Consider the following 25279-nt stretch of genomic DNA (forward strand, 5'->3'; position numbering starts at 1 on the left):
ATTATATACATGCCCTGGAAGGAATACGCCCCGTAGAGCTTCGGGTCTTGCTGGAGGTTGGGTAACTACTACTCAGCTAAAGAAGTAGTTGATCATATTTAACTCCATACACTTATTTACACAATCCCAAATCCAAACATTCATCAACACATTTCAACATCAATCCATATAACTACTTCCTTCCCACCGATATCCTTTTCATGCTTCCCCTTTACTTTGACAACATCGAAACATTCATCAGCGCAGCAAGCACATGTCGTAGGCTCCGCTCAATCCTCTCCAACACTCTACCAAGGGTGATTCTCCTTTTAGCTGCCCCCTCCGCCCCACACATTCTTCTCCCCACACCCGCACTTCCTGGTCATAGCCGTGGCCCAGCAAGTCCGTGACTGGGCCATCGGTAACGAAGAAAATAGCCGGCATCTCCGTGCCGCCTGCCAGGGCGGTATTGACGGCCTTTATGATTTTTGCATACATGAGTCATCAATAACCTCAATGCGGGTCTCACACTCGACCTGATCCCCACATTCTATGAAGCCCGCTTGTCCATCATCAATCCTCTCGCGGACTTAATTGACAAGATAGCTGTCGCTTCATGGTCCCAGACACCCAGCTTCTGGCACAGGGGGGTAAGCAAACACAACACCACACCTTCTCCGTTGACACCAACCGTACGGCACTGCAGCCTATCATCTACGGTGAGCTATTTGGTAGCAGCATGAAGCCATTCCTGGAGCCTGGGTCCAGCGGGGAAGGGGCAGATTCACCGCTGCCATTCTTTGATCTAGATTCTAGACTCGACTATGTCGAGTACTGTATCCAAAATTTGGTGTGTAAGAGTTATCCAGGCGTTGGATTCTTACCCGTTGGCCGCTATGCGCCTGAGAACCGGGACACCTTACCGCCTGATCAGTATGAGCTAGCTTCGGCATATCCTGACCTGCATGCGGTGGCAGCGCATGTGGGCGGATGTAAATGGCTATGGTGAGTCCGGTCTTTGCCAAAAGGGATATGGAGAAGGGACCCTTTGATGATGATGAAAAGGATTCACAGAAAGAGGACGAGGGAGTTTGGAGATTGAAGTTAATCAGAGATGCGTTGCAGACCATGGGGATTGAAGGGATGCAACTACTGACTCTGCCGCGGGAGATAATTCCCCCTGAGCTTCTTCTGGTGACGGTGCGCAAGATACGGGACCAAATTGAGGCACTGAAGCAACCGCCTCCTGTGTATATTGTTGGTGACGTGTTGCAGGCGCCTGTTTCACAGGATGTTTACGTATGCATGGCCACCTACTGGCGCGGAACAAATTAGGGGGTGATTCATGATATAACTAGGTGAAAACTACACCATACTGAAGATGGATTTCCCCATCGGGAATGTGGGTTGAATTTACTTTTTTTTTTTTCGACCTCTTTATGAGTAATCTTAGGCTGTGATTTCGTGAATTTGGGATCTGCTTGTTGGAATACATCATGAGCATTTTTCGCTCCCCAGATAGATATGCCTTGCTAACTCCGAGGTGCGGTAGCCAATATGTTATAAAAACACCTCATGCTTTGTGCTTTGACTCCCTCACCCTGCTACGAGCTAACAATCCTCGCAACCGCACTAAACGGAGATGCAATCCAGATTATTCCATATTAAGGGTCTGGTGACCCGCAAACTGCGAGGGCATAGATACCCTTAGGAGTGGAAAAGCCACACTGCTGCAAACTCTGAGCAAAGCCAATGGAATACAGCTGTCTTCAGTGAAAACTCGTCGACATGATAACTAGTATCTCGCGTAATAGTAATTGCAAGGCACTATTTAGTTAACAGAGGTGCGTCTTTCTGAATGGTTGTCAAGGTCACGTATCCAAGCAGATACCAATACGATATTTGCAATGGTACTAGCAGGGGATGAACCTATGGAAATGATGCCCGCTTTTATTAAATCCATTCTTTTGCAACTCCGATTGGACGTGGATGGTATCTTCACCGTATCATCGAACGAGATTAGCGGAATACCCACTCCCTTGGAGAGGGTTGCATGCACAACTAAGTAAGTAATGCTACCTCCCACATGCGTTGAAAATGTCCCTGGGAGGTATTCTGGTTCACCCGGAAACCCTTGGGCTGGGATTGCACAGTTCACGCAGATAGTGGAGGGAGCTGTTTTGGGTTTGCGGATGTTCCTTGACATAAACATGTAGCTAATTATGCTCTAGCCACGTATTAGTTAAGGCATTCATCTTTCCATCGGGTATGCAATCCCTAGTCCTCGGTTTAGATGCAAGAAACTGATGGGATGACGGTGCTCAATCTGCGCCAATAAGTCAAACCCCACCATATCGTCGTCCCAACCTCTCTCTCTAGGGGGAAAAAAAAAACCCCTTCCCAAAACCCCGCACTCTAACATGGCCTGACCTGACATGACATTCTGACATCAATTTGAACCCTGATCCTGACCTGCACCAAACTCCTGTTGCCAACGCATCATTTCTTCTACGACGGTAGCCAGCCAGGTTCTCTTGGCTGTATACGCCACTTTGCCTCTCATACAACCGACGTCCCCAATCCATCCACCCCCACCAAACTAACCGATGAGCCGGTCACCCCTACCCAGCATCCTCTGCCTTCACGGCTCCGGTACCTCCGCTGCCATTTTCGAAGTTCAGACTGCTCGTGTCCGCCGCGAGCTGCAAAACCGCTTCTCCTTCGTCTTCCTCGACGCTCCCTTCGAAACAAATCCTGGCCCTGGTGTTCTACCGGTTTTCGCCGATGCGGCTCCATACTTCACATGGCTGGATCCCTCGGCCTCATCGCCTCCCCCTCGTTCACTTGATCGAAGAGATGGTGCAGGTGGAGATGAAGATGGTAGTTTATTATCGACCAGGGATAATGCATGCCGCCGTGGGCATACCAAGCTGATGCCCCCGCGCACAGCAGAGTTGCTAGAGAAGACGATCCGTGAGCAGATTAAGAGGGACGGGAGGGGATTTGCTGGCGTTATGGGTTTCTCGATGGGGGGGAGATTGGCGGCCGGACTATTGTTGGACCAGCAACTGCGTCTACTTGAACAGCAACAAACGAATGGGCATGGAAATGAGAATGGTACCAGTGGTGACCATTTGTCCTCAGCGGTTGATCGGGACGAACTGTTCAAATTCGCGGTTTTTATATGTGGTACTTCACCACCAATAACCAGATTGCATGATCTTCTTGATCATGAAAACGTTTATGGAAAGGGTGACAAAATTACCCTCCCTCAGATTGATATTCCCACCCTGCATATTCTGGGTCTCCAGGACCCTTGGTTCCGCCAGGGGGAGTTGCTAGCGACAACTCACTGCACTCCTGATAAGAGAACGATCCACAGATTAGATATGGGCCATCATCTCCCAACCCAGAAGCAGGACAATATGCTGCTGGTCGAGGGGATTCTGGAAATGGCAAAGCAGGTGGGAGTGTGAAGTGGGATTTATATCTTGAGTTCTCTCTTATATTTCTACGGGTACTAGAACATGTTTCACGGAGCTAGAATTTCATATTTTCTATTGACAGAGAGTGTTAACGGGGCTGCGATAGATGCATATTTCGTTTTTAGCCGGCAAGACTCCTGACATTTGCTGGGATGTAGGGAGCTTCGCTTGGTTATCAACTCAGGCCATTTGGGCTACATGGATATTATACAACTACATAGAACATTTTCCTTTGTTTTACGAGCGCTAGACGACTATGCGACTTTACACTTGCTTCATGATGGCCTGGTCACTCTATATACAACCGGCGTTCGCGGTTCAAATACGGTTCCTGTGCAGAACTTTATTTTTCCCGCTCCCTTCCCGCGGACCCACAGCGGATATGCACGACATATTTTAATACCCGTCACTTTTCCTTTTATATTTTATCTCTCTAACATATATTCTATATTGCTTCCACGTGTTTCATGCCGCCATCTCTAAATGCAATTCACAGAAGTCCTGACTGGCAAAAAGTTTGGTGTCTCATAATTATCCACCTTCAATCCGAAGAACAATAGCCCGGCAACATTCCAGGATTTCTATAGGCTACAAGCCACCAACGTCTGAACCACAGTGTCGGAACGACCCAAAAATCCTAAGGAATATTGCAGGGCTATCTCCAGTGTGGCGGATATCCTGACTATACGGCACACATTTCCATTATTGGTTTCCAATGGAGCTGTGTCTTGCAGGCACTGCCAGCGCAGCAGACCCTCTCTCCTGGGACGATGAACCAGATGAACAATAAAAGTAAGGTTAATTAGTCTCGAGTGACCCATACCGTCGGTAAGTTGGTTACATGCTTACCCCACGCAGCTGCGTTTGGAATGCTTTCTTCGCGTACGTCCTGCACGTGTACTGAACATCCATGCGTTCTAGGGTGTGTTGATGCCTCCCATGTGAACAAAATATCAATGCAAGTTGGCGGGGTTGTGAGTTTAGGGGCCGTCTTGACCTATAGATGGCGTAGAAGCAGAGTATATCAACGCTTGATGAACAGGATTATGGAGGAAGGGCATATACTCCCTGTTCGGTTGTCTGTCTCTGGTTCTATTATTGGGCTTGATATTGGCGGGGTTGCGTTTGGATTTATGCACTATTAGAATAGTAACCGAGCAGAAGGTATGCAAGAGTAAACAATTAGGGATGTTGTAACTGGCTCTCTAATACTTCTCTCCGCTTTATTCCCTACGCTCTCTTTGAAACATCTTAGATGCTATTATCATTATTATTATTATTATTACTTATTTAACGCCTGGAGGCACGTGATCAGCTGACTAAGAATAGTCTGCCGTCGCGGCCACAGCACCTCCCTAAGGGTATCAGGCGTGCCAGCGCAGCAGCTAGTCTGCTGCCTGACATGTCTAGTCGGCCGAAGCCCTCTTGAGAGTCTATGTACAGAGTAGCCCCCGTCCTGGAGGTTCTGAATGGCGTAGTAGCCGAAGATTACGGGACTGAGGAAGCCAAGGGCTTCTAGGGTGGTGTGTAGGGGTGATGAGAAATGTATATAAGGAGCGTAGGAAAGAGAGAGGGGGAGGGAGAAGTCGGATGTTGAACAGGTTCTAGTAGCGGCGTTGGATGTCGATGAAGAAGCGGGTATTAGTGCACCAGGTAGAGAAGGTCGTAGCTCCTCTTACTGTGCTGAGAAGCCAGTCAATTGCTTCCTTTGGTCCTCGGCATGCTTCAGGGGTTTTAATTCGTTCAATGTTCCGGCCTTTCCAGCAAAAGAAGAAGTGCTCGGGGGTCTTATCTCGGCCGCAAGAGCAGGTGAGGAGTGCGTCGTCATGTGCCCATCTGTGATGATAGGCTGCAAAGTCACCGTGGCCTGTTCTAGCTGCCAGCAAGTGGCCTAGGTTCCTTCGGGGGAGAGTGAGCTCAGGGGAGGGTCCTTTTGGCATTGGGATATTGAGGTCCTTGTATCGTGATGTGCTATTGGAGCTCCAGTATTGTTGCAGTGAGGCATTGAAGCGTTCTTTAGCATAGGATTTGGCCCGCGCCAGGGTCAGAGTGCGGCGAGTGCATTCCATTGTGCAGGCTGACTTGGCCGCAGCATCTGCGGCATCATTGCCTGGAATCCCAGCGTGGCCGGGGCACCATCGAACATAGACCCGTCTCGGGCCGGCTGGACCTGGGCCCTGTTTTGTCCAGGACCTGCGGAGTTCGTTGAACTTAGCAAAGGCGAGAAAAGATGTTCGTGTGGGCGTGTCTGTGTGGAGTCTTATTGCAGCCTCTTCATTGTCTAGAGCCACTATAATGTGCCGTGCGAACATAGAGAAGGGGTTCCGTAGCGCTGCCTCGAGACCGGCAACTGCTGCAAGCACTTCAGCATCAAAGACCTCAGCGGTGCGGCCCAGAGGCAGCTTACCAAGCTCCAGAGATTGATTTGTTCCTCGGTATAGACAGTAGCCTCCGCCTGAAACTCCTTGGCTGTCTTTGGAGCCATCAGTATATGTGATGAGATCGAGGGGGGATACAGCTTTCTGAAGCCAGTTTTGGAAAGCTGCTGGTCCTGCAGCTTGTCCCACAGCCCCAATTTCTAGTGCCTTTTGCTCTCTATTTGGTATGCCAGGATTGTCCCAAGGAGGCAAGGACCCTGAGCCGGGTGTGATGGCCGTCGTTTTAATGTTTCGTCTAATCCATTTAAAACGTGAGGTGTACCATCTTCGGCGTAGGGGATGTGACGGGTCGGCTGCAGCTACGCGAACGGCTAGTCGGTCATGTATTCTTTCTAGCCAGGCTTTGGCCGGGCCCCAGCTTGATTCGCGTAGGAGAACAGGGGTAGGCGTTGTGGCAAAGACAGGTAGAATGGCTCGAGCAGCGTTGTTGAAGGCTACCTGAATCTTGCCAATGGCTGCCTGAGAGGTTCGCTTCGAGAACCAGGTCTCAGCTCCATAAAACAGAGTGCTGAAGGCACAGCTTTGAGTTGCTTGTCTGAGCAAATGTGTTTGATTTCTGAATGAGGCTCCATTTAGTGATTTAACATGTCCTGTAACAATTCTGGCTCGAGTGCACGCAAGGCGAATATGTTCTCTGAAGAGTAACTTTCTGTCAAAGAAAACCCCTAGCCATCTGGTGTAGTTATTGGGGGAAATTGTCTGTTCATTAAAGGAGATGGAGGGCTCCAAGTACTTGATCTTTTTATGAAAGTATTGAAGCTCCGTCTTGGCTGGGTCAAATGAGATTCCATTGTCAATACCCCATTCCAGGGTGTGGTTGAGAGAATTCTGAAGCTGACTTCCTACCCGCTCAAGGGAGCTTCCAGTCTCCAGGATTGCAATGTCGTCTGCGTACCCAAACCGGCCTTTGGTAAGCTGGAGGAGGGGTTCTACGTAGAGCAGAAAGAGAATTGGTGAGACAGGGGATCCCTGTGGAAGGCCACAGAGAATCTGAAACACCTTCGATTGAACGCCGTCTAGTCGAATCAAAGCTAGTCGTTGATCGAGGAAAGACGCTACCCACTTTATCAGAACTGCCGGCCAGCCCTGTTCCTGTAGACGTCTTAGAAGCCGGCCTCGAAGGACTCCGTCGAAGGCCCCTTTGACATCTAGGGTGATCATGCCGGCCAGAAGGTGTTTGTCCCATGCCCCTTGTACGTCACAGGCTAGTGCAGTGGTGAGGTCTACTGCAGACCTCTGTTGAACAGCACTACACTGATCTTCTGCTAGAATGTGATGATGGAGAGTGAGATGGGACATTCGTCTAGCTATCAGACGCTCCAGCCCTTTGCCGAGGCAGGATAGCAGTGCGATTGGGCGGTAAGACTTTGGTAGAGAGTAATCTCTTTTCCCTGACTTTGGAATAATCACCACCTCAGCCTTCTTGAAGCTCTGGGGGTGGATTCCTTGATCTATACAGTGTTGAAAGAGTAGAACAATTCGATTGCCTATCACTGGCCATGCCTTTTGAAGAACCTTGGCTGTAATGCCATCCAGGCCAGGAGATGTGCTAAGTGTCTGGCAGGTGGCTCTGTAGACTTCCTGCTCTGTAAGGGGCATCCAGGGTATCTCTCTGCATGGGATTGTTGGTGTATGCTCTGGGATATCTTCCGCGTCAAGATGTCTGGCCAGAAGTGTCTCGCGCAGTAGAGAAGATTTGCCAGCACAAGATTGTTCTAGGTGTCCGTCGGGATGTCGTAAAGGAGGGGTGGGGTCTTGAGGTTGGTATTTATGCCATTTGACAATCTTGTAGACATCTGATAAGGAGGAAGCCTCCTCAATTCGCTGGCGATTCCATGCTCTCTTAGCTTTTCTAATTTCCGCCCGGAATGCCACTTGTTCTGATTGACAAGGGCCGTGTCTACGTGCTGCATGATATACTCTTCTGGCTATCTTGACTGCTGGGGTCCACCATGGGGCATGATGACTCTTGGGTCTTGGGGCGAGAGAGCAGGAGCCTTGTAGAGCCAGTTGGAGAGATTTCACGATGTCCGCCGCTTCCTCATTCACGTCCTCATAGACCGGTGAGGAGAAGGGAGTGAGTAGTTGCAAGAAGCGATCAGCATCGCAGGTCGCGAGGCTAAGCTTCTTCTCCTTAACCAATTGAGTCTGAGTCTGTGATAATTGAACTGTTGTGATAAGAGTTTCATGATCTGAGGTGCAGTGCAGTTCAGGAGCAATATGACAGATAGCTGAGTTGGCAGCACAGAAGACAAGGTCAAGTGTGCCTCCTTGTCTATGTGTAGGGGATTCAGCCGGGTTGAGAAGCTGGAGTTCAAGAGAGATTGCCCAGTTATACAGATTCTCTCCTGCTTGAGGATGCCTATCAGTTGTAGAGTCCCATGCTGTGTGTCTAATATTAAAGTCTCCTAATGCCATCCAGGGGATGGTCTCTGTGGTGTGTGTAAGAGAGAGGAGGTCTTGAAGGCCTTGACCTGCATCTGTGGCGCCAGATGGGGCGTTGTATATGTTGTAGATATTAGCCCTTTTGGAGTTAGAGATCTTAACTGAGACACAGACAACATCCCTTGAGATATCTGCTATAGGTTGAGTTGGCGCAAGGGCCCTTCCATTTCTGACATAGAGCAGTACTCTGGGCCTCTTGGTCCAGTTGGAGGAGAGCGGGGTGAAGCGTTTGTATGAGGGATGGCTTTTGGAGAGGCGGGTGGAGAGGTCCGTAGCTATCCAGGGTTCCTGGATGGCCACAATGTCGCAGGCTCTTTCGTCTGCTAGTGAGAGAGCAATGTCGTGGGAGCTTGGCTGTCTTCCTACATTGGCTTGATATACAGTGAGTGTAGATTTGTGAGGAGGGCTGTGACTGCTCTTCATTAGTGGAGGTTCAGACTTGGTGTGATCTTGGTGCCTGTTTGAGAGCAGGTCATTGAGTCTGTCTGGTTGCTCTGGGAGCTAGTGACTGGTGTCAGCGGGGCTGAGAGAGGGGATGAGGTGGAGTCTCTAGAGTTTAGCTCTGGGTTGCTCTTCTCTGCTGAAGTTTGATGAGCTGAGATGAATGCTCTTCTGCCAGCTTCGCGTATTGAGTGTAGCTGACGGCGGGAGATGTGTTCTATACGTCCAGAGACTATTTTGGGCCTCGCTGGACAGTCAGTGCTGAGAGTGGGATGGGGGCCAAGGCAGTTGCAGCAGCGAGCTGGTGTTTGACATCCACCTGAGTGTGCGGGACTGCTGCACTTCTCGCAACGTAGGGGTCGCGCACAGTTTCTTTCTGTGTGGAAGCCGTGACATCTTGTGCAAATTGGGATCTTTGGCGATTTCTTGATTTTGTTAACCATCACCGGGCGACTGAAAAGGCGGAGTTTGTTTGGAAAGAGGTGCGCTCCAGAGGTTCGTACTCCAACCCAGGCGTACCCTTCATGCAGATTGGGGTCCATGGACTTCTTTGTCCAGTGACAACGGGTGATTGGAGCCTGGTGGGCGGCGCCTCGAATCTCAGAAAGAAGCATCTCTTCTGACACTGGAATCAGAGTGATATTCTGTCCTTCGAAGCTGTGTGTCGACTTCTTGATTGGGCCGACTACAAAGGTGGTCCAGGATTCCTGTCGCTCAATAAGACAGTCACCTACAGCAGCTTTCAGCTTATCTGCATGTTCAAGAATGGAGGCTGCCTTCTCTGGGGAGGGGGCAGCCACGGTGATTCCCGATGGGCAGTGCCATACATCAGTGATCCAGGTCGGATCAGGGATCATGGCGCGTACTTGTTCACGAATAGCTTGGGGGTCTAGGTCACGAGCAGCATGTGCTGCAGGTAGCCTAATCATGACTCGTTTGTCTTCCTGTCCTTGGTGCAGGGGGCGGTTGGCCCGCTGTACCTGCTTCTTGTGAGGTTGTCCCGTTGCTGGAACGGCCTGGGGGGGATTGTTTGAGGGGATTGCCTTAGCTGTCGCGGCGGTAGCATACGTCAACGTAGGCTTTGATTCGGCGGTGAGGCCTTTAATGGCTTTGGCTATGCCGTGTCCCATGGCTTGCCTTAGTACGGCAGTCTGGCGTGGTAGAGAGTTCTCATAAGTGCAGAGTATCGGGTCCAGTACCACAGATAGCTTATTGCATAGCTCAAGCACTGCAGCTAGCTCTGCAGAGGAGGAGTTGTTGGCATGACTCAGCAGAGCATTGAGCTTATAATTCGCTGTGGAAGAGGAGTTCTTCGCGGTTAGCGGGACTGCTTGAGTGCAGTCGGTCACATTCTCAATGGATTCTCCTCCTGGTGAGAGGGCCGGGCGGGGATTGAAGTCGATATTGATTTGATGTAGTTGAGCTGTGGTGGCTGTTGTAGTGTCCGACGCGTCCTGGGACGTGGTGTTTTGGGGCTGGGGGGGGTCGTCCGGGGGTTTTAGCGGAGCAGAGGAGATTGCGCGGGCTCTCTTCTTTTTAGAGCGAAGAGGAGCCTTGGTGATAGCAATGTTGCTGTTGTTTTGGCTCATCGCGGCGAGATGCTATTATCATTGATGGAGAGAAGGTGGGGAAAAGAGTTGCGACCCACGTGACCACAGTTATGTCTGCCCTGATTACCTAATTATGCAATCCATGTTTGCACTATTACGTCATCTATAAAACCTGCGGAAAAGAAATAATCTTCAAATCAACATTGAAGCAAAACAGCTTACTTAAACAACTTTTACTGAAACACTTTTTTATATCTCAGTGCATCTGCCCACAATGGTGCTCATAGAAAAGCTTCCTGACGACTTCGATGAATCTCTTAATCTCAACAAACAAGCCCCTGCCGTTCCCACTCCTACCCTCGGTGCACAAGCTTTTCTCAACGAAACACCCTTTGGAATCAAAGAGAATGCTCTCTCAACACAATCAACAACCAGCCCCGCCATGCCTCCGGGAATGGCCTCCATTAAGTCACATACAGCGGATGAAATATTGGATATGATGAACAAGACCCCACTATTTATGACTGATCTGTCAAAAGCAACTGACGGAGGTCAGTGGTAAAAATACCGTAGTTCCTCTTTATCTCTATGATCGATATATTAAATTCTGTTTTCTGCAGACGAGGATAATATTGCGCTCGAAGCTATTCGCTCTCTGCAATATGAAGGAACAAGAGCAGAAATCGCCCAGGGATTCCGCGAGTCGGGAAACGAAGTTACAAGGCAAAAGAAGTGGAGTGATGGGAAAGAATTTTACAGCAAGGCCATTGGGGTCCTTGCGGGGGACAATGAATGGGAGAAAAGTGATGATCCTGAGGGAGATATTATAAAGGAACGCGAGATCGCGGAAGCCTGCTATACCAATCGCGCATTGTGCAATTTGGAATTAAGTCAGAGATCCCCTCAACCCAATCAGAGCTCATATAAAAAATGCATTGTTAAGTTATACATTGTTCAGTGGGCTAATGCATACACCTCGCAATATAGAAAACTATAGATCCACAATACTCGACTGTGCATCGGCGTTGAAATTCAATCTGAAAAACGTCAAGGCCTACTATCGATCAACGTGCGCTCTCTTCGCCCTGGACAAAATTCCGGAAGCAGAAGATACCTGTGCGCGAGGTCTGACACTCGACCCATCCAATAAATCCTTGCAAGCCATGTCGTCGAAAATATCCGCGCGGAAATCATCCCTCCAGGCAATCGCTGAGAAGCGACGCGCTGAGGAGGAACGAGCTCGCAAGGAAAAACTAGTCCTCAACGCCGCATTGCGAGCGAGGGAAATCAGAGTCAGGGCCTCGGACAAACCGCCCGAACTTGAAGATGCTGTCGTTCACCTTTCGCCCGATCCGCTTTCTCCTGAAAGTACACTCGTGTTCCCCAGCGTCTTCCTTTACCCCATGGATGCTCAGTCGGATTTCGTCAAGGCGTTTTCTGAGATCGAGACGATAGGAGATCACTTGGGCTATATTTTCCCCTTGCCATGGGATTCAGGGCAGGAATATAGGCTGGACTCTGTTGACTGCTTTATGGAGACGGTGACTGGTGGGCTCATCAAGGTTGGGAAGAAAATGTCGCTGCTGAAGATTCTGACTGGGGGGAAAGTGGAAGTCATTGATGGGTTGGTGCGCATTAACATTGTGCCGACGACCAAGTCAAAGAAATGGATTGAGGAGATGAAAGCGAGGAAGGGCACTTGATTGTTTTTGCTGTGTCCACGCGACTCCATCTCGCATGCGCCAGTACGATTTAACTTGATGGAAACGACTCAATATACATGCGCTCCTCGCTCGCTAGTGATCTACACCCTGTTCTTCTGTCATCAGGGAACATAATTGAAATGAACAGAAAAGAAGGGCTGGGCAAAACTAATAAGATTCAACTACACATCTATTCTTCAATTTGCTAACCCTCCAGCGGCTCTATGATTCGTCATATAGATCCTACCATATATGCCTTCAAATATACGCTGATATGGAGGCCCACTCTGCCTCCCTTCTAGTGCACTTCCTCCACGTCCCGATCTTTTGCCATCTTCCCGACACGAGACCATCTGCCTACTTGGTTGAATTCAAGGAATCGATAAACCCATTTCAGAAATATGCCCATGAACAAGTTGCAGCAGCAGACATACACCCGAGCTACGTAGTTGATACTAATATTATCTCCAGACCTCTCCATTTTCAAAAGCTATTAGAGAATTGGAGACCCGGTTGGAGCCGTGGAAAATACATAGTTCATACATGTATTTCCAATTAAATCTGACATTGACAATAGAACGAATGGGGTATTGAGGCAGCTGATAACTGAAAGTTGCAAAAAGTATAGCCATAGATTATAGGATAAAATACTTCCTGTCCCTTTGCACATTGAGGCTAAGACTGGATCAAGGTTGAGACTGGAAGCTCTCCACAGGTAGAAGGCGAGGATAATACTAAAGATGTGGTCAACGGTCTTAGGACGTCTGGTGTCACGTAATCCCGTGTTAAGGAGTACGCTCTCTGTGTTGCAGAATTGATGATTAGACCATACCTAGGGAGTATAGATGGCCAGCCAGGGATAGAGAGTCAAGAAACAAACCTGTTAACCGAGCCCATTGTGAAGATTGAAATAAAATTAAATAAACAAATAAAAAATCCAGAAGTGACGTGTCGATTGATGTTCACACTTTCCCAGCCACCCGCGGACTCCTCCTCCTCCTCCCCATCCCCTCCCCAACTTTCCCTCAAGGGTCACAATCTACGAAACTGGCACACGACGGCCGTCAATCATCAATGCTGGTCATGCCAGTCATCCTTCAAGCTTGGGGGATCAACAGGCTCCCAAGAAACGTGGTCACCCACTACTGCGACCCAATTGTAGCAGCAACTTTAGTAGAGAGGGGCATTGCAGGCAAGACGAGAGGAGTAACTCGACAGTACCACCCACGCCCTGGGCCATCCTGCGTACAGTGCACCAGGGACTTCCCACTATTAGTATTGCCGAAAGATGAGAGGCTCTAACTAACAGCTGCAAGTAGTGCATTGGATGGTGAAAGCCTGTGATTTGCAGTTCTGTACGGAGTACAGTAGTTTTATCATACAAACTAGTCACATACCCTTCGTCCTTATAAGAAGTTGATAATAGCCTTTGAACCGAGGTTTGCGCGGGTTGGTATAGTGGTATAGCTGTTTCAGAGCTGTTGATACGGCTAGTCCTAAAATCACGCCAAGCTAGTTATTAATCAGTCAGACTAGCCAATTAGAGACGATAACTTTTCCATTAATATCACGGGACTGTAATATTCGACCTGCTCTGTGTAAAACTGATACGGCAGCCGTGAATTTGTTCCGCCCCTGACAGGCTGACAAAGCAGAGCTTGGCAACAAGCCACAACTTCGGTCAGACTCAGTCAGACTCAGTCAGACTCAGTAACCTTCAACCCCGTCACCGTCCAGCATCAAACCATCCATCCATCCATCCGCAGAACCCACCCGTGGAATCTAGCTGCTGGCCAGGTTGCTATTTCTCCCAGCCCCCCTGTCTCAAGCCTAGGCAGGACTCCAAGAAACGCAGAACTTGGCCTGGCCTCCAACTCACCGACAGACGCATACACGCTCACACGCTCTTGCAACTCCCCAAATACCCTCCAATACCGACTTAAACATCGGACGCGCTTGTTTACTTGCTCTATCACCGATCAGTCATTCAGTCGACACTCTGATACCTTTGTACCTGGCGGCTTATCCTTCTGGCTAAACGCTATCTCCTTGGGTCCCGTTGTCAACTGTCTTACGAACCGTCGACTTCAACCGTGGCTCCCCTACCCTGCGGGCATTTTAACTATTTAGCTAATATTTTTGCTTTGACTATATTCCCGCCGCCAGGTCGTTGTGTATATATCTTTATATATAATATATACTGCTAAATAATAATGAATCAACCACCTTCTTCTTATCCGGCCCTCCAGCAACATCCCATGGCCGCCATCTCCCCCGCTGGCTACCCCATGCAGCATCCACAAGCCCATGCCCATGCCCAGGCACAGGCTCAGGCACAGGCTCAGGCACAGGCTCAGGCACAGGCTCAAGCGCAGGCTCAGGCACAGGCTCAGGCACAGGCTCAAGCGCAGGCTCAAGCTCAAGCGCAGGCTCAGGCTCGCGTTCAGCAAATACCCTACTTTGCAAATCCAAATCCTTATCCTCCCCAGACAAGAGCGCCACAGATCCGCCACCACCAGCCCGTGCAGCATGGTTTCGGGCCCGTTCCACTGCACGCTGGTGCCGGCGGCGCTGCATCAACCATAATGATGTCCCCCGGTCTTCCCCATCATTCGCCTGGTCTTGCTGTTGGTCCTGGTAGGTCATCTCCTCCCCTTCTTATCTGGTTTTTAAATGGGATTCTTTATTCCGGTTCATTAGTTATTTGGCTGCTCTCATGCCGTAACTAGCCCGTGGTTCCTATTTCTCCCTCTATATTGCTACCCCATTGGTCTTTTTAGTTCGTGATTATTCCTGTCTAATGCCTCCACCTTCATTTCTTCCTCCATTCTTCCCATCTTTATATCCCGATCTTCACATCATTCTATAACACTGTCCTTTCCTCCATAAAACTTGCTCAATTGTGGTCTAGCCAGTATCTATCTGATGGCCCTCCCCCCCAAACTTACTAACTGTTTCCCTTGCTGTCATATATTTCTAGTGCCTCACCCCCAAAATTTCTCAAATCCTCAGTATATGCAATCGATCCCAACGTCCCTGGCGCAGTCCCCGCTTCCTCAGTCGCCTTCTACCCAGAATATGGTTCCTCTTTCACAGAGCCAGCCCCAAACCATGACTGCAGTCGCCGCATCAAATCCCCTCTTTTCTACCCCGCCCCGCCCCTCCCCCTCCCAGCCTCCAAATCAGCAACAACAGCAAACCCAGTCCCCTGTTACTACCCCTTCTTCCCAACAAACTGCTCGTGAAAGGGCCCGTGTAACCATTCTCCTTGATATAAACTCAGCCCTCTTGCAAGAGGTCATGAACCTTCGCGCCTCCGGCAAAGCAGGCGAAGCCCCCAGCCAACCTGCCTCACATCAGTTGTCACCCATCAAAGACAATAGAACCACTTCCCCCCCCACCCCCACCGATGCCGCGGGATCTCAATCGCAGAACCCTGCCACCGATGCATCCAAACCATCGCCTGTGCTTATGGGTAAACCGAGCATCGAATTCATCGACTGCATGCGACGTCTACAGGCAAATCTGGCGTATCTAGCCACAGTTGCCGACAGGGGAAAGAAGTCGGGAGCCGCAGTACCCCTGGCCCCCGCGATCATGACACCGCCGCCAAATGTCCCGTCTGTTACTGAGTTGTATGGCAAGCTAAACGAGCTCTTTGCCGGGGCGGGCAAGCAGGGTGGTGGTCCCTCTACGCCTCAGCAACAACACCAGCTGCAGCAGCAACGACAATACCAGTCTGTGCAGCAGTCACCTCAGGGTAATGGAGCTATGGTTCGCAGTTCACCAGCGGAGACGGCTGGATGAGTGGTTACTCGGTCGTCTGTGGATATGGTTTGATTAATTTTCTGCTCTGCACACTTCCGAGCGGGCTATGATGACAACTCCCATCAAAAATGAAATTCGGGGGCCAAAAACGGTGTATGCTGGTTCCATCGTTTGCCAAACTCAGGCGTAATGCAATATATACGTGTGGAAATCTTTCTACCTGGCTCTTGATGGCGTGAGCGACATATTGCGCTGGACCCTACGGCAGCCCCCCGTCGCTCTTAAAACAGGCAATCCGGTTTAGCCCCCCATCAAATCGATATCTTGGGGTGTGGCTGTAGGAGAACTTTGCTAGGAGAGATATACGAGAACACCTTCCAAGGCAATGATGGGTCTTTTTTTTTTTTTTTTTTTTTTTTTTTTTTTTTTTTTTGGGTGTGTGTGTCCCATCCAAACTGCTCTCCACTCCAGGAACAGCAATGGTCCTCTGAATTTCAGATTTAACCGCCGTGTCCGGTGATTGGGGATGACACATGTGTTTGGCCCACTGGTCGCGACAAAGGAAACGGGCACACACCCTGGATTCGACGGGCGTGTAGGGTTGACCTTGCGGAGGGATGGATGGACATGTCATTATTGTCTGACATGATTACTAGTTACTACATGTTTATCATAGACGACACCATTCATGTATATGCATATATACATGTATATATATTACCAGCGCTTGTATTCCAAGGTTATACGTGTATGTATGGTCCTCCGAAAACATTTCTAGGGGCTGCTCTGTTTGCTTGGTTCCCTTCTCCCCTTATTCAGCTCTGACTCCTTTTTGTTTTGCCTGTACCTATTGTTTTGAAGACCTCCTGTGGGAGCTCCTTTTCTGGATCTAGCGGTAATATGGGGAGCTAGGAGCTGGGAATTATTGCAGTTGGATAAACCGGATAAGAAATATGAAAAGACAAAGCCAAAATCTGGTCGTTCCAATTTCCAAACCTTCGTCGAGAGGTGGTAGAGTGACCGGTTCATAGTTGGAGAAGTGCTGAATCCTCTCTTTTTAGATACTGTCCAGGAACAGAAACGAGTTACCACGTCCTTCATGTATGCCTAGGTGATCGAAATCCAACGTCCATCTACCTCTGGATACACATTCTCCTCATGTTTTAGAACCTTCCATGGATTGTTTACTCCGTATACCAAGGCGAAATGCCATTCAGCCAAGTGTAATAATCGATTATGTTAATTCTAACTCTCCCAACCTTGAAGAAACTTCACAGCCTCTTCTCCTGCCGATCGCCCTTAGAAGCGCCGTCAACCGCTGGTGGCAGTGCTGCTCAAACAAGACAAACACGCCAAACACGCCAAACATCTTTTCTCAACCCTTCTCTGCCTAACTCAGCCAGATAAAACCGAACGAACATGAACGACATCCGCTATAGCAAAGCAGATGCAACCGTATTCCAGCCATATCCAGACATTATCACGATATCTTCATATTCTTTGCATTTATAGCCCCCGCTTCAGCTAGCCCTCGTCTATTTATTTTGAAACCGTGTGCTGTATATATCCGCGGTGTTGTCCCATCCCCTCGTTAACCGGGGAAATTATCAATACACAAATAACCACAGCTCTCAGCCTCGTACCTCACTCTCTTCATCCACAATTTCCTGTGACGCTTGCTTTTCGTCCTCTCGTTTAGACTTGGTCAATTCCTCCAATTCCAGATTCCCGCGGAGTCTATACCCACCCATGGTACCCTTCGCCTGCCAAAACTCCCGTATTTACAAAACAGTTCTACAGTCAACAAAAGCTCTATCAATCGTTTCCTCTACTTTCCCTTTCCTCCCTATATCACTCGACTCCAGCTTTGCGCTCCATAAACATGAGCTCCAAACGCAAACACAGCAGTGGACCCGTCTCACTGCGCTCCGCAAAACACCTCCGTCCCGATACCTCTTCCCCACAGCCATTGACCCCGGACGACCAAGCGTTGGGCAAAGAGGCCGTCTATGTCCTGGAAAATAAAAACGAGGATATCTCCCACATCCTCCCGCTTGCTCCTCCTGCTGCTCAGACAGATTCTCCGGAATGGCAGGCTACTATCGAAACTGTCGTGCGGAGCGTTGTCTCCATCCATTTCTGTCAGACGGCCTCGTTTGATACGGATCTGTCTTCGTCGAGTCAGGCAACGGGGTTTGTGGTTGATGCGGAGAGGGGTTATATCTTGACCAATAGACATGTGGTTTGCGCCGGGCCGTTTTGGGGATATTGTATTTTTGATAATCATGAAGAGGTATGTTTACCCCCTCTTTTCTCTCTCCAGGGGATAACATATGCTGATAGGCCTGGGTTTTTAATTTGTAGTGTGATGTTCTACCAGTTTATAGAGATCCCGTCCACGATTTTGGCATTTTGAAGTTCGATCCCGCCGCGATTAAATATATGCCCGTCACCCAATTAGAACTGTCGCCGGACGCCGCAAGAGTTGGTGTCGAGATAAGAGTCGTGGGAAACGATGCCGGTGAGAAATTGAGTATTCTTTCTGGTGTTATCAGTCGTCTCGACCGGAATGCGCCAGAGTACGGTGAAGGGTATAGTGATTTCAACACCAATTATATCCAAGCCGCAGCTGCGGCTAGTGGTGGCAGTTCCGGTAGTCCCGTCGTGAATATAGATGGCCATGCCATTGCGTTACAGGCTGGTGGCCGTGTTGATGGCGCCGCAACGGATTACTTTTTACCTCTCGACCGTCCACTGCGAGCTCTGGAGTGCATACGTGCAGGCGTGCCGGTTACGCGAGGTACAATCCAGACTCAGTGGATCATCAAACCATTTGATGAGTGCCGTCGGCTTGGTCTTTCTCCTAAATGGGAAGCCGCAGTTAGACAATACTCCCCCAAGGAAACTGGGATGCTTGTTGTGGAAATCGTTCTACCAGAAGGCCCCGGTGATGGTAAACTTGAGGAGGGAGATGTGTTGATCAAAGTTAATGGCGAGCTTCTTACTCAGTTTGTAAAGCTGGATGCGATATTGGATTCGAGTGTGGGGAAAGACGTCAGCCTTCTTGTGCAGCGGGGAGGAGAGGATTTGGAGGTCTCGTGTTCCGTTGGAGACCTTCATAAAATCACCCCTGACCGCTACGTCACTGTTGCTGGCGCCACTTTTCACAACCTCTCTTACCAGCAGGCGAGGCTGTATGCTATCGCCTGTAAGGGGGTGTATATCTGTGAAGCTGCTGGTTCGTTTAAACTTGAGAACACCTTTTCGGGTTGGATAGTTGATGCAGTAGACAAGCGGCCCACGAGAAATTTGGATGAATTTATTGAAGTATTAAAAACAATTCCAGGTAAGCGATTTATTAATTTCCTTTAGATTTACTATTGTGTTGACTAACACTATCGGATTAGATCGCGCAAGAGTAACCCTTTCATATAGACATATTCGAGACTTGCATACTAGAGGAACAAGTATCATACATATCGACCGCCATTGGCATCCCCATATGAAACTTGCTGTCCGGAATGATAAGACAGGTTTATGGGATTTCACAAATATCGCGGAGCCGATTCCCGCTGAACCACCAGTCCCCCGGAAAGCGGACTTCATTCAGCTCGATGGTACCAACCATCCTGCAGCAGCTAATATCGTCCACAGCTTCGTTCGTGTTTCCTGCACAATGCCAGTGAAACTTGACGGGTTCCCACAAGCGCGGAAAGCTGGATTCGGCCTCGTGGTCGACGCAGAGAAAGGTCTGGTTCTTGTTTCCAGAGCTATCGTCCCCTTTGATCTCTGCGACATCAACGTCACCGTCGCAGACTCCATCATCGTTATGGCAAAAGTTATCTTCCTGCACCCACTACAAAACTTTACGATCATCCAATACGACCGAAGTCTGGTGCAGGCACCAGTCAAGACAGCGAAGCTTAGCACTACTTACATCAAGCAAGGTTCTGACACCATTTTTGTTGGCTTCAATCAAAATTTCCGCATTGTTGTGGCCAAAACGGTCGTTACTGATATTACCACTGTCGCCATAACACCCAACACTGCTGCACCGCGCTACCGCGCTCTCAACCTTGACGCAATCACTGTGGACACGGGCCTAAGCAGCCAGTGCTCCAACGGCGTGCTAATCGGGGAAGACGGCGTCGTGCAAGCCCTCTGGCTTAACTACCTAGGAGAACGCACCACAAACTCCCACAAGGATGTCGAATACCACCTAGGTCTTGCGACCCCTTCCGTTCTCCCGATCATCAAACAAATCCAAGACGGAACCATACCCAAGCTCCGCATTATGGATATGGAGACCTACGTTATCCAAATGAGCCAGGCCCGCATCATGGGCGTGTCGGAAGAGTGGATCGAGAAGGTCGCTATCGCCAACCCAGCGCGTCATGAGTTATTCATGGTGCGGAAAGTGGACTGTGCTTCCCCTTTATCAAAAGATAAGCGCCAGCTTCGAGAGGCCGATATCATTCTCACCCTCAACGATAAACTGATCACGCGCGTCTCTGAGTTTGATATCATGTATCACCACAAAACGCTCGATGCGCTCATTGTGCGCAATGGCAAGGAAATGCGCATTAAGATCATGACAGTACCTACTGAGGACCTCGAGACAGATCGCGCCTTGATTTTCTGTGGCGCCGTGCTGCAGAAGCCGCATCATGCTGTTCGACAGCAGATTTCCAAGTTGCATAGCGAGGTCTATGTTAGCGCACGGGTATGTAACAATTGCTCATGTCTGATGTATTAAATATGCAAAAGCCAAATATGCTGACCCATACACGTTACAGAGCCGCGGTTCCCCTGCCTACCAATACGGCCTCTCACCGACGAACTTCATTACAGCCGTCAATGGTGTCAAAACTCCAGATCTCGACTCGTTCATCAAAGAGGTCAACACCATCCCGAACAATACATACTTCCGTATCCGCGCCGTCACCTTCGACAATGTCCCCTGGGTCATCACAATGAAGAAGAACGATCATTATGTAAGTTCTAATGAGCCATTCTTCGTTTTCATTTTTCTGCCACTTCCCATTCCCTTTCCCGTTGCTTCTGTTTCAAATTTTCCGGGTTCAAAGTGTTCTAATGCAACACGCAGTTCCCCATGTCTGAATATGTCAAAGACCCCTCAGCCCCCGAGGGATGGCGGGCTGTTTCTCACGATAAAGAGCCGCGACGCTCCGACATGGATAACCTCAATGCAGACGCGATGGATGAGGAGCCTGATGAGGCGATGAGCGATGCGGAGCCGGATCAGGCGAGTGGGGATGACTAAATATACATTGGCTGATTGTCTTGGAGAATTATCCCGTTTTCCCCTGACACTCGCTCGCCCACCCTCTGTTCATTGTTTTGGATATGTTTATGAGGTGAGTAGTAGAATTAAATTTTGAACATGCCTTCTTCGTCCCCTTTTGAGATTTGGGATCTGCATGGCTTGGAGTGAAGGCGTGGTGTATTCTATCTTTCTTATGTTGGCTGCACAAATAAAAGACTATATATTATTTTCTCTTGACAAAGTAATTTATATGTATTTTTGTGGTACTTAACTATTTTCCTTATTTTTGGGGCTTGGGCTTTCAACATCCGAAGGGCTCATAACGTTGACTGTGCAGATAAGTGGAAAATAGGTAACAGTTGGGAATATTTTCCTGATATTTTGAGAAAGAGAACAGCACAAAGAAAGACATAGACATAGAAATGATGTCCATGAAAGTTTCGAGGCAAATATATTGGCAATAGAATACCTTCCCCTATCTCAAGGCTATCGAGCTTATACAGAGAGAATAGAACAAAAGTAACCTCTATCTAGCCCATGGGTATATAAATCATCAAACCCAACGGAGGGGGAAAATGTGAGATTACCTAGGTAGAGGCATATTTGAAAAATAATAATAATAAGAGAGAGAGAGATAGAGAGAGAGAGAGGGAGGAAATGAAAAAATGAAGATCATGCAACTCAAAATTCACACAAAACTGGAGGTATCTAAATATACGATCTTCCCTTTTTCAACCTCCCAACGGATGTATCCCCTTCCGTCACAAATGAAATATGTCCCACTTGCTCCGCGGCCCGCACGTCACCCAGCATCACCCTAACATCCTTCAGCAGGCGTGCCCGCGCTAAGCCATCCTGAGCAGACGCCGCAGATACTGGGGCGTGCGGGTTATCTCTAGTGTACGATGAGACATAGCCCAGGATATCTGGAGCGAGCATGATGCGCTTCAGAGCGAAACTGGCCAGCGCGAGGATCTGCAGCATGATGGATATCACGAGGAACACCGCAAACCAGGCGCGGCTGTATCTGTACACCTCGCCAACGTACTTGACGCCCTTGGCTTCCGTGGGCACAAAACAGTACATCGGGGGCATCACTCTGCTGCAGTTACTTAGGCTTTCGTAGACGGCCGCGTTTGTCGGGAGATGTGTCCCACGATACATCTTCGCGAAGCTGGCTTGCCAGAAGGTATTAAAGGCTATCTCCAGTCGTTCGGAGAGGACCCGAGGCTCAAGCTTCCAGAGATCCATGTCGATTCTACCGCCCTGGAACATAAGGGAGGAGTCATTCATCCAGCGCTCGGTAAGGGTGGCGGAGTAGAGATGCTTTGTCGAGCGCTCGCGGTCCGTAATAGTGGGCAAGATGTTAAAGGAGTTGTTTATGTATAGGGTTAAATCTGTGATGACGTTGACTCGTGTTGAAGGACGCATTGCTATTACCAGGCATGACTCTGCCTTGCATTCGATTTGTGAATCGACGGCCAGGTTTCCAAGGGTGCAGTTCGCGAGACCCCATGTATGATTATCGCCAATTTTGGTTCTTGACCCGAACATGAACTTGGGACGGGAAGATGGGTCGCCGCCCACCTCATCCGTCATATCTGGAAGTTGGTTTGCAAGATAAAATATCATGGAGTGGCCCGGTCCGCTACTAGCGTTGACCACATTATACGACAAAGTAGCGAGGTCTGCTTTTTTTGCAAGAATATTGTTGGCGCATTGGACGTCAAAGTAATGTGATGTCACGGTGAATGTCGTGTTACCTTCCGACAAAGGCTTTCCAACTGGAAGACCAAGAAGTGAGGTGAACTTAACAGTGGAATTCCAGTCTACCATCCGCCAGTCGTCAGGGCTCTTGCCAGCCTTCAACGAACTTATGTCAGGAATTTTGACGTTCCCCCAATTATCCATGCCAGCGGATGCTGTAGTTTCAAAGCTCATCAACGACGACGTGTAAATAGATGTGATCAAATCTCCAGCACTGTTCATGGCGCTGGCGCCTACCAAGTCGGAATCCAGGATCGATGTAGGGGATAAGTACCAATTGGTAGAATTGTACTGAGCCTCTTTCAACGTAGTGCTCAGGAGCCGTAGCCCAGCCTGACCTCCGATAGGGGATAGCGCCCAGATAGCCATAATCATCAGCCCAACGTACCCAAAATCCCGTAGCAACATCTGCCTCTCGAAGGAGGAAAAGAAGGAGTGGCTTCCGATTAGTTGCTCCAGTGTCTGTAGATCAATTTCTTTTTGTAAGCATTGATCGAATTATGGGATTATATAATATGAATAGGTCATACCCCCAATCGGATTCCTCTCTCCGCCCTGTAGGTGCCATATATTCGGAAGAAATAGCCCACCATCGCCGCGAATACGATCGGGAACATGGTGGGAATCAAAGTCGTGGCTACGCGTATTCGGTCACCTCGTTTACCCCTCTCATCTCCGTCCAATGAAGCTGCCAGAAGGGCGATTGCTGTTTCTTATCGTTAACCAGGTCCAACGAAAATGGAGCAGAGTTTTCAGATTTGAAGCTTTAGAAACAGAGTGTGAATGGAAGGAAGAGGGAGAGGAGTTGAAGGGTTCGATAAGATAGAAAAGGACGAACCAATAAAGGCAATTGGTACAACAGCCAACAAAAATTCCCATATCGAGCTCATAATCAGATAGCTCTGTGCTTTGCTAAGGGTCAACGCATTCTGGCTTGAGATCCTTTCACCACCCCCGCGTACTGGACTGGTAAGAGAATTGTGCGAGCCATTATTGCCCGGGCCCACATGTGTATGGATTCCAGAAAGGGCGATGACATCCCCGGAAAGTTGAGGTGAACTACCGTTGACAACGTTTGTATATAATGGCATTTCAACTTTTCGCAGTCTGCCAGCTTCAATTTTGACTGCCAACACATTGCGCTGGAGTTTTAGATAGGCAAGCAAAGTTGAATAACAATCATCGCCGTCATAGAGGATCCCGTCACAGGGGTGATGCGCTAGTTTATATAAGAACGTCCTGGAGGGGGATTCTATCTGGCAGCAGTTAATATGCTGCAAGGACACCCTGTTCTCACACGCACTAAGCACGGTATTGTTGGCGTCCCGAACTAATTCAGCTGTTCAATCTGTATCACCCTCCACATTTGGGGGCTGGATAACTTGAACTATCGACATGCGGAACTGCGCTGGCCAATGAGCAGGGCCTACTCAATGCTTGGTGGATCCTTTATTTGGCATGTTCTGTGCAGACAATCAGGGGTAAGGCTGGGGCTGAGTTCAAGGTGATGACAGCTAGATATCCAGCCTCGACAAGCCATTGTCACTTGCCGTTGGATCGTCGCCTGTCGTTTGTAACTGAGGTTGTTCTGCTAAAGATCTCACTATATTTGATTTCACGAACACCCCAGCACTGTGGAAAAGTGATGCCCGGGAGGCATGTCGTTAAAGAGTTTAGATTTCGGCATGTTTCGTGCAATTTTTATCCATTGGGCCTGGTGCACAGTCACTAACTATGCTGGGCCAAGTCGGAAGATAAAATATAACTAAAATCTCACTCCCAACTTTCATTCAAGCAATCCTCCTGTTCTTGCACGGAAGTACTCGGCAAGCCGCAGAGAAACTTCTCACGCACCTCTGCGCTATCTTGAAGATCTTTACTGATATTGACGTACCAGTGTTTTCTTCCCTAGGCTTTTTCAGATAATGTATGGCAAAAAGAAAACAAATAAATAAATAAATAAAAAGTAAAAATAAAAATAACAGAATCCTCTGAAGATACATACAAGATGCCAAATGCGCTTGTCAAAAACATATGCTACTGATTCTCCTGTTCAGTCAGACCCTTGGCGTAGTTAATCGAGAATTATCCAAAACTAAAAGGCAACTCGAAAAGCTAGAACTCCGACAAAACCAACTAAATAAAAGCCTGCAATGTTACTTTACTTCTAAAGAACCATGAAAACGAAACTAGGGGGAAACTGTTAAACACGACATGAAGGCAGAAACCAGAAAAGAAATGATGAGCCTGTCCGCCACCTCTTCGTGGAGAGGGGAGCACCAAAAGAAGACCAACACTCAAATCACCCACACTCTAAAATAAAACCTTCCTGAATATCTAAACAAATAATTGAGCTAACCGACAAATATATATAATGCTCTTCAAAACAAAATCAAACACGGGATCGTAGCGTATA

At 48.8% G+C, this 25279-nt stretch overlaps 6 protein-coding genes across 6 annotated transcripts; 5 read left to right on the forward strand and 1 right to left on the reverse strand.

The window, feature by feature from the left end:
• Positions 1–595: 595 nt before the first annotated feature.
• Positions 596–1314, forward strand: PADG_06326 (uncharacterized protein; the record flags this gene model as incomplete). The annotated part of the gene is made up of 2 exons (XM_010763389.1): positions 596–984; positions 1008–1314. The coding sequence occupies 2 exons, from the start codon at positions 596–598 to the stop codon at positions 1312–1314; spliced, it is 696 nt and encodes a 231-aa protein (XP_010761691.1).
• A 1271-nt stretch (positions 1315–2585) lies between these two features.
• On the forward strand, positions 2586–3455 carry PADG_06328 (uncharacterized protein; the record flags this gene model as incomplete). Its single annotated transcript, XM_010763390.1, has 1 exon — positions 2586–3455. One exon carries the CDS (start codon positions 2586–2588, stop codon positions 3453–3455), a length of 870 nt encoding a protein of 289 aa, XP_010761692.1.
• Positions 3456–10612: 7157 nt separating this feature from the next.
• On the forward strand, positions 10613–12041 carry PADG_06329 (HSP70/90 family co-chaperone CNS1; the record flags this gene model as incomplete). The annotated part of the gene is made up of 3 exons (XM_010763553.1): positions 10613–10889; positions 10959–11228; positions 11326–12041. 3 exons carry the CDS (start codon positions 10613–10615, stop codon positions 12039–12041), a joined length of 1263 nt encoding a protein of 420 aa, XP_010761855.1.
• A 2258-nt stretch (positions 12042–14299) lies between these two features.
• On the forward strand, positions 14300–15848 carry PADG_06331 (uncharacterized protein; the record flags this gene model as incomplete). Its single annotated transcript, XM_010763554.1, has 2 exons — positions 14300–14678; positions 15022–15848. The coding sequence occupies 2 exons, from the start codon at positions 14300–14302 to the stop codon at positions 15846–15848; spliced, it is 1206 nt and encodes a 401-aa protein (XP_010761856.1).
• Positions 15849–17691: 1843 nt separating this feature from the next.
• PADG_06332 (Pro-apoptotic serine protease) lies at positions 17692–21093 on the forward strand (the record flags this gene model as incomplete). The annotated part of the gene is made up of 5 exons (XM_010763391.1): positions 17692–18102; positions 18174–19155; positions 19217–20532; positions 20606–20803; positions 20917–21093. 5 exons carry the CDS (start codon positions 17692–17694, stop codon positions 21091–21093), a joined length of 3084 nt encoding a protein of 1027 aa, XP_010761693.1.
• Positions 21094–21804: 711 nt separating this feature from the next.
• Positions 21805–23954, reverse strand: PADG_06333 (uncharacterized protein; the record flags this gene model as incomplete). Its single annotated transcript, XM_010763392.1, has 3 exons — positions 21805–23325; positions 23394–23569; positions 23702–23954. 3 exons carry the CDS (start codon positions 23952–23954, stop codon positions 21805–21807), a joined length of 1950 nt encoding a protein of 649 aa, XP_010761694.1.
• Positions 23955–25279: the final 1325 nt, after the last annotated feature.

Source organism: Paracoccidioides brasiliensis (assembly GCF_000150735.1).
Source record: "Paracoccidioides brasiliensis Pb18 unplaced genomic scaffold supercont2.8, whole genome shotgun sequence".
Classification (NCBI taxonomy): Eukaryota; Fungi; Ascomycota; class Eurotiomycetes; order Onygenales; family Ajellomycetaceae; genus Paracoccidioides; species Paracoccidioides brasiliensis.